At 33.0% G+C, this 8989-nt stretch overlaps 1 protein-coding gene across 1 annotated transcript; it reads right to left on the reverse strand.

Annotated features, from left to right (window-relative positions):
* Positions 1-1198: 1198 nt before the first annotated feature.
* LOC110707463 (transcription factor ORG2-like) lies at positions 1199-2640 on the reverse strand. Its single transcript, XM_021885475.1, has 3 exons — positions 2317-2640; positions 1801-2169; positions 1199-1291 (listed from the first exon to the last, which is right to left on the reverse strand). The coding sequence occupies exons 1-3, from the start codon at positions 2638-2640 to the stop codon at positions 1199-1201; spliced, it is 786 nt and encodes a 261-aa protein (XP_021741167.1).
* Between the last annotated feature and the right edge of the window lie 6349 nt (positions 2641-8989).

Genomic DNA, 8989 nt, shown 5'->3' on the forward strand with positions numbered 1-8989 from the left:
GATGATAATGAATTTGTGTGTAAATTTTGAAAGAAAAAAGTCAATATTTATTTATTCCGTTATCATATGACAATTATCTCTATTGTCTAATTTCCATGCTACTTTACACTTAAATATCATTCTCATTATCATAATTTACTACTGGCTACCAAACAAGTCGTTAGGTTATTTTAATAAGCCACATATAGAAATTTTAACAAATCGTATATTAAAGTGTTTGCAATAGTGTGCATGTACACTTTGACATTTTCCCTGTATAGTTTAGTACATAGATACACGTAATGTTTTTTTATGAAATTATTCCTTAGATTGTAACGTAGCTAGGAATGTAAACAATTTTTTTAAAAGAGGATACCTAAGGATATACTTATAACATGCAATACAATATCGTGTTTATAATTAATTAGTTTTAAATACTTTAAAATTTAGTTATTGAATCTAGGAAAGATACTAAATATTTTGTTATGTTAAGCTCCTCGTTTGATATACTTCTTACTTTATTGTATCTTCACTTTTATTTACAACAATTATTGAAATTTAAGCAATCTTATGGCACCCATTGCATAAGCTCAAGGTCTGGCCTTTAATTTGGTCTTATACGATTTACAAAATCTCAAATAGATTAGTACATATTCAACTATTTATGAGGGTTCTTGTTAAATTCATCTCAATATATATAGTTTTGAGTATCAACTCGTTATGAGTTTTACAAATACGTAATAAGTGCTATTAATGGTTTAATTGACATAGCACATGTAAAGTTAAAGTGTTAAATTATGTACTCGGTAGTATTAAGTATTGAATAATATATATGTTCAATGTATATTCGATTCACCTAATCTTCACTTAAATTATCTGATCTTATTAAATCGTATATGAACTTATCGAACTTAATCAACCTTATTAAACATATTTTTTTGTTGTAAATTTGATTTATTAGATAACTCTCACTAACCATCATTAAACTTATCTGAAATAATAAGTGGAATAGAATAGACCTTGGTTATTAATACGAAGTACTCAATATGAAATAAGAAAAGTTAGTTAAGTGAAGCTTTATTTTGCATTATTAACTTATAATCGCGATTGTATGTATCTTCAAAACTCGGTAAATAGATTTTGATAGTGACAATGTACAAAAATGGTTAGATGTTCAAGGAACCAAAGTGCATTGTAGGTCATTCCTCTGCTAAAGTCACTAACAATACACTTGCATTTGCTTCTGCACCTTAAGCAAGGACATCAGCTCTTCATTTAAATTTTCGAACTTTAAGGTATAGCTTCCTCCCATCTGTTACACAAAACATATACATACATCATTAGAGCTTGTACACAAAATAAATATATCTATATCATTGTAGCAATCACATAAAAGAACTTTGCAATTTGGAAAATATTAACTTCAATTAGTGAAGATTTGAAGTATGTAGTCTATTGTATAGGAGATCAAACTTATTGTCTTATCCTCATCTGGTCTTTTGCCTTTTGGTATCTTCATGTTTGTATATATAAGGTGTTCTAATTTAAAGATGAAAAATGAATCCGAAGAATTAAAGATAAATAGCTTTATTAGATAAACAACAGGTTATAATGCACGAATTTAATCGACATTTTTTTTTTTTTTTTAGGAAAATTGACTAATTATTTAGGTCCATAAACGACAAATTTTAAAATTTTTATATTGAACAATCAAATTACGGAGAATATTGACAATGTAGCATGAAGAAAAGTATGTCAAATTTGTATATATAGAATTGAAAATTACTTGTATGTACTTCGTATGTAACACCTAGCACTTACCCATAAATGTATATTGTAAAAAGTCCTTCCTCCAAAAGATTGAAAAGATGAAATATCAATAACTAGATAACCCTTCTTCTCAAGAAAATCAATCACCTCAGATAATGATATTTTATCGAATGATGAAATTTGGATCACCGTTTCTTTATCACCCAATTTATTTGAAGAAATGGAGCACGAAAATGTATCCTTGATCATACATTTTTTCATGGGTTTTTCCTCTTGAATGGTTTCCAATGCATTTTCTTGAATTGCTGAAACTTTTGATAAGAGTTGCTCCTTTTTACAAATTAATTTCTCCACTTCTTTTTGTAACTCGGGTATATACTCAACCACACGTACAACTGTCCCTGGAATGCTTAGTTTTTTCTGTAATAAATAAAATTTATATGAAGCACGGAAAATTATTTAGTAATAATTAGACGAAACATTAGTACAAAATATGAAGTTTATCATGATTTATGGACTGAAAATTAAGATCATAAAAGACTAATGATAATAATAATAACCAAGTACCTTTTGATCAGCAGAAGGAAGTAAAGCACGTAGAGATGAATATAAGTTGCTGATCTTCTTTCTTCTTACTCGTTCACTTGCATTATGACTAAGTTTCTTAGATAACATAGGGTTAATATCAAATTGATGATCTGTTGAACTTGTATCTTGTGGCGATTCGCTTCGCTTAACATGATCATACAGTTGATAATTGTACTCTTGAGATTGAGATGATGAAAAATTAAGAAGAAATACAGAATCTAAGTCAACATTATTAAAACCTTGGTTTGTACCTAATTCTACGGGATATTCCCATCCTAAATAAGTAGGGCAAAGTGAAGACATTTCGAATAATTGTTTAGAGCAATTATGTGTAATTTCTAAGTTCTATTAAGTATTTCTTAATTTGGCAAAGAGTTTTGAGCTTTTCTGGCTAGCTATGTACATTTTGATCGATCAATAACATATTTATAGGTACATGCATGATGCATCTAATTAATTTTAAACATAGAAAGTGATCGAAAAGTTTCATAAAAAAATAAAATAAAAGGGGAAGTGGTACAATATTATTACTCCCAGGTATATACAATACGTGTAATGTTTTTTTTTTGCTCAAATGACATATGCATGAGAGCTCTTAAAATGAGCATTTAATGTGGATGAGTGTACATGGTACAATCAGGTGTATAATATAACGAAGATTTTAAAAGATCGAGTTTTTGTGATCATCAAATCAAGATAGACTAGATTAACTTTCATTTATTAATTTATTTTAAACTACCCCATCACTATAAAATGTTAATACATTTAATTTGAAATACGCCATTTTAATATGTCATTGCATTGGTAAATGTAAACAAATTAATGATAATTATAGTGACTGGCAATATGAAATAATTTGATTTGTTTTTTTTGTGCACATGAACCACATATCGTACATAAACTGATAATTTTTACCATTAAGTCAAGATCTCATATATATAAGTAATAAATTAATATTATTGTACAAAATACTTCATAAGAGTTATGAGATCGTCAGATATTCTGCATAATGGGGGGCAAACCGTTTTGCTTGTATTATATTATGAAAACAAAAAATTTGTTTGCCCATTATAAACAGAATATGCTGGTATTGTTGTTAACATTAATAATTAATAAAACATATAATATGTACATTTATGCGTGTGCTATGCTCGAGCAATGCTCGTGGATCTATTGAATATTAAGGCACATCTTGGCACCTTGCACTAATTAGCTGAGGTGTATGCCACTTCACTACAATGCAATCATATTCTAGTATTTTGGTGTACTCCATAATCAACTAATCACCTAATTTTCAAAAATGGATCTATTAAGATCATATAGGTTAGGCACTTATTAGTCCATTATATAAATAGTGGTAACAACAATTTGAATTTTACGACCTCTTTTAGTATAAGTTATTGCCCTTCATAATGGCTTGTTGTTGCTCCATTTATGTTAAGCCAAGGAGCATAACAATAGGTTCAAATTCATTATATTGTCTATGGAAAATTGATCAACTGTTCTGCTCATTCAATTTAATAAGGCGGAGTCTAGGAAACTTCAGATCCACCAATATATTGACCCGATTTAGACAACATATATACTTGATGATGCTTTGTATTTGAGCTCTTATTATGATTATGGGTCTTGGCCCCATATCATAAGAGATGCCAATTTTATTGCGCATAATCTTGCTAAATTAGTGCATGCCTTTAAATCGGAACTAAACAAGTTGGGAAATTCATTGATCGTGTAAAATTTCTTTGTATGGTCTTATTGCTATTTGGCTGTTAATAGAATTAATAAGGTCTTCCCTTCAAAGAATAAATATACTGACTCGTTTGTTAATATTTTCTTTGTTTCGTAAAGTTCTTGTCACTTTTTATCTTGTTTTAGGTTGCTCTTAAAAGTTACTAGTTTAGGTCCCGTGTCATGCACGGTAATTTTTAATGCTATTATCAATTTACAACTATTTTAATCAATGTAAAAAAAATTGTCAAAAATTAGTGTGAATTAAACTATCGAAACAAATACTAAAATGAATCATAGTTATGAAAAAACCGATTAGCTAAATATGTACTTTAAGTTTAAGCACTTGAGCATATGGTTATTTTATGAATTTCGGTGTGCTATTGTTAAAGTGTTATTTTTCTTGTTAACTAAATGTAAAATTTTAAAGTTATGTACTAACCTTATGCATAAATTTTCTTTGCACACACTATTAAAATCACTCTATTATTTCATCCAAAACTATGCAACCTAAAATAATATTATTACTTATCATTCCGACAACATATTGTTTCTTATTCAACTTTTCTTCTGAGATGAACTCTAATTAGATACCAATATATTTTAAATTATATTTTGTTAATATTTTATATAATAATTAATAGTTATCAATCAATAAATTATATAATTATTGATTGATGTTCTTACGTAAATATTGGTTATCAAGGTAATTTACTTAACAAAAATAAGTAATAAAAATCTTTTGTTGATAATCTACTAAGTATATGATATTTTTCCTTCCTAAAGAAGTTATTGTATTTTATTCTTTCTATAATTAAAGATCTAGATAATAATTATTTTGTTACAATTAAGGTTATTTACATTTTAGTCAACTTTTTTTTACCTCATTAAAAGATTTTCTCCTAGGAAATAAAAGAAAAAAAAAAATATTGTATCTAAGGACACACCAGGAGATGACATGTGTCATGACTGGTGTGTCTTCTAGTATATATTTATTGATTGATTTCCACTTTTGCTTTATTTCAAGTCTATTAGTGTAAAACACATACTACTAATTTATCCTATTTTGGCTCATGTACTTAGCGGGGCTAGTTTTCTTATTGCACTATATCTTTGCCCTTACAAAGTAATTGAAGGTATGCATTTTCCTTAGTTGTATATTCGTACATATTGCATTTTCTTGCTAAGCATATTTATATTATTGCAGCAAGAATTTTGTGGAATAGACGGAGTAATATGTATTTTGTGTTTACCTTTTCCTTTTTAAAAAGTAATGTTACATTAAACATAATAATATAAAAAAAAATAAAGGCCTATAATTAAGGCTAAAGTTTAGGTCAAATTGATGAATTTTGACTTTAAAAAGTCAAATTGAGCAACTAATTTGAAATTGAGGGTATAATGAATTGAATCTTGCTAATGAACGTCCCCGGCGTTAAATAAGCATTTAAAATCTTTACTAAAAGGGTTTTTTTTAATGCATGTCAAAATCACGCATCGATTCTTTGTTATTAGGGGCCGTTTGGTTGGGGTTAATAATCAAAGGGAAAGGGAATGAGCAGGCCTCATTCCCTTTGTTGGTGTTTGTTTGTCACTTTTAATCAGTCCCTTTACCCATTTTTATTTTTGAGCTTACCCAAAATTACTCTACATTGATTCCCCACCCCCTTAGCCTTTTCCATTCCCTTTCCTTAGCCAGCATTACACCACTGTGCCTACACCAGCCACCACCTTTCTACCCTACGTACCCCCAATGCACAACCACCACCCAGCCACCTAACCGCTTTTCCCCCGGCCATTGTCGTCCCTACTTTGCCACTCGCCGACCTCCGATAAGCTCGCACCTCACTCGAAAATCTTCCCCAGCCCCTCATCGAAACTCATTGCCCCTGTTTGCACCTCCCCCACCCCTTGATGGAGGTTGTCGCACCTCCACTACAGAAAATACCTAATCAACGACGGAAATAATCCCTCAGAATATCCTGAAAACCCGTCGGAACTGCGGTTTTCGACGAAACTCCGTCGGAAAGCACCGTCGTATTATATTTTGTAGGAATTTCGCGTTTTTCCGACGAAATTTCCGTCGGAAAACATAATTCCGACAGAATACTGTCGGAAGTGAAATTCCGGCAACGGTAAAACGGACTTCCGACAACTGCAACAAAAAAAAAAAAAAAAAAAAAAAAAAAAAGAAAAAAAAAAAACAGACCACCACCTCTACTCACCACCGCCACGCCCTAACCCTTAACCCCCACCCACCAGAACCGTAACCCCTAGCCCACCCCACCACCATAACCCACCCCACACCCTTAACCCACGACCCATCATCTAAACCCACCTAATTCGAACCCACCCACCTTAAACCACCCAATTAACCCACCTAATTTGAACCCACCCACCTTAAACCACCCAATTAACCCACCTAATTCGAACCCACGACCCATCATCTAAACCCACCTAATTCGAACCCACCCACCTTAAACCACCCACGACCCACCATCAATCATCTAAACCCACCCAAACAAAACCCAAAACCACCAACACCGAACTCCAGCAGCCACACCACCCACCACAACCGTATATATAAAAAAAACTGATTAAAAAACAAAATTAAATCCGAAAAAATAAGAAACATACCTTAATTCGACCACACAAACCGCGAAATTGGGTTTACGAGGTCAAATTCGTCCATGAAAACTCTAGATCTAGAGTATAGAGTTTTCATGGTCGGATTTGACTTGAAAACCTTTGTTTTTAGCAAATTTGTTGTTGTTAGTGTCGGTATTAGTGGTTTTGGGTGAGGAGGACGAGGAGGGAGAAGGAGTTGTTGTTGGTGTCGGTGTTGGTGGTTTTGGGTGAGAAAGAGAACGAGAGGACGAGGAGGGAGAAGGAGTTGTTGTTGTTGGTGGCGGTTATGGTGGTTTTGGGTGAGAAGGAGAGGACGAGGAGGGAGAAGGACAGAGAAGAGACAAGGAGGAAAAAGGAGGGCGAGGAGGGAGAAGGACAGAGAAGAGACGAGGAGGGAGAAGATGAAAGAGAAGAGAGGAGGACGGGGAGGGGGAAGAGGAAATGAAGGAGGAAGAAGAGGAAGGAGAAGAGAATAGGAGAGGAGAGGAAAGAGAAAGAGAAGGAGAAAAGGGAAAGAAAGAGGCGGGTCGCGAAATTAGGGTTGCTTGTTTTTTTTTAATTAGATTCCGACGGAAAATCCGTCGGAATGTTCCCACGGATTTAAATTCCGTCGGAATATTACTGTTCCGATGGAAATATCCATCGGAATTTACATATATTCCGAAAGACTTAAATTCCGTCGGAACTTTCCGACGAATTTTTCGACGGAATTGTTGAATTTGTCGGATATTTCCGATAGAGTAAAAATCCGTCGGAACATACGAATTTTCCGATGGAAAAATATGTCCGCCAGAAGGGGTCCGTCGGAATTTGGCCTATTTCTAGTAGTGCTCCCCCATCCCTCGAAAACCTTCCCCGACCCCTAGTCGGTCATCGCTGCCCCTGTTTCGATTGAGCAAAGTTCGAATAGAAGAAAAACGGGAATTGTTGGATTTCTTAATTGGGGTTTTCTGGGGTTTGGAGGGTATTGATGATGAATAATTAGGGTTTATGAGATTGGAATTGACGGCAATGGCTGGTTCAAAGGAGAAAGAAAGGTGAAAGGGATTAGGGGAAGGTTTTCCGGGAAGGGGGAGATATTTTCGGGGGAGGGAAGGTGCGACGGGCTCCGGGGGATTCTGACAAGGTGATGGCTGGGCAGTGGGGTGGCTGGAGAAGTGAGAAAGTGAAGGAAAAAGGCGTTGTGTGGTGGTTTTGGTGGTGGTAATTCCCTTTATATTTTTAAAACAAACAACACACCATGGAATAGTTTTTCATTCCATTCTCTTTCATTCCCTTTGTTCATTCCATTCCATTTACCCTTTGCGAACCAAGCGATGTTAAATTCAATTTAATATTTTTACTTTTAGTTATCTTATCCAATGCCCGGATGTTCACTAGTCACAAATCTTTTTCTCTGGCCTCTGTTTCGTTAAATTCTTTTCCCTTACCGTTTAAAAAGTGTTCCTTTGAGATCCTACCTATTTCATTTTATTCATATTAGCCAAAACAATAATAATTCTACTTGTCCTTCCTCAATCCTCATCATATGAATCCAATAATGTAATTATTCAAACCATCGTATACTTCGTATAATTGTTTAAATAACTCATTATTGCTAAAATTAATTATGTATAAAAGTGAATTGCTTTCCACTATTCTCCTATTTCCTTGGTTTTTGTTTCTATAGTAAGTCATTGATAATGACATAATAGGCAATAACTCTATGACATAATTGGAATAACGTATTATGTCTTAATCACATATTCAAGTGTTCTTAAATCATGAAGTTATATAATGCTCTTGCAAGTCATCTCCAATTAAGCTTCCAATTATAATAATAACTAAAATACTTGTTCATCATTATAACATAATATAATCAGATAAAAATGAAGGTTAAGAAAAGACGACGTTAAAAAAATTTGGAATAATACACGAAGGTGTATGTCAGGGTCAACGGAAAAGGATCTATGGCGGAATTGTTCCAAGAAAATGGGATATTCTTTCTTAGAAATAGTAATTTATTATCATTGCTTCCAACCTTAAAAATGAAATTTATGTATCTTTAAAAGAAAAAAAATAAGAATAATAATTATAAGTATTATAACTCTTCCCTCCCGCTTTTAGGAGATTCTAGTATAGATTCTCATCATCTGTAGAGGTGTTCGCGGTGTGGTTTGGATCCTAAACCGCACCAAACCGCAAAATTGTGGTTTGTATTTTTTTCAAACCGCTCTTCTAACACAATCGCACCGCGAAATGCGGTTTGGTGCGGTGTGATTTGCGGTTTGACCACATTTTTAAAACAAAACTT

The sequence above is a fragment of the Chenopodium quinoa genome, unplaced genomic scaffold (genome assembly GCF_001683475.1).
Source record: "Chenopodium quinoa cultivar QQ74 unplaced genomic scaffold, ASM168347v1, whole genome shotgun sequence".
Classification (NCBI taxonomy): Eukaryota; Viridiplantae; Streptophyta; class Magnoliopsida; order Caryophyllales; family Amaranthaceae; genus Chenopodium; species Chenopodium quinoa.

Bases quoted from the DNA above. Each gene is read 5' to 3' on its own strand.
- LOC110707463 (XM_021885475.1), bottom strand. From the start codon at position 2,640: ATGTCTTCACTTTGCCCTACTTATTTAGGATGGGAATATCCCGTAGAA. The intron at 2,170-2,316 runs GTACTTGGTTAT...TATTTATTACAG, and splicing joins TTCCTTCTGCTGATCAAAAG to AAAAAACTAAGCATTCCAGG. The intron at 1,292-1,800 runs GTAAGTGCTAGG...TTTGTGTAACAG, and splicing joins TTTACAATATACATTTATGG to ATGGGAGGAAGCTATACCTT.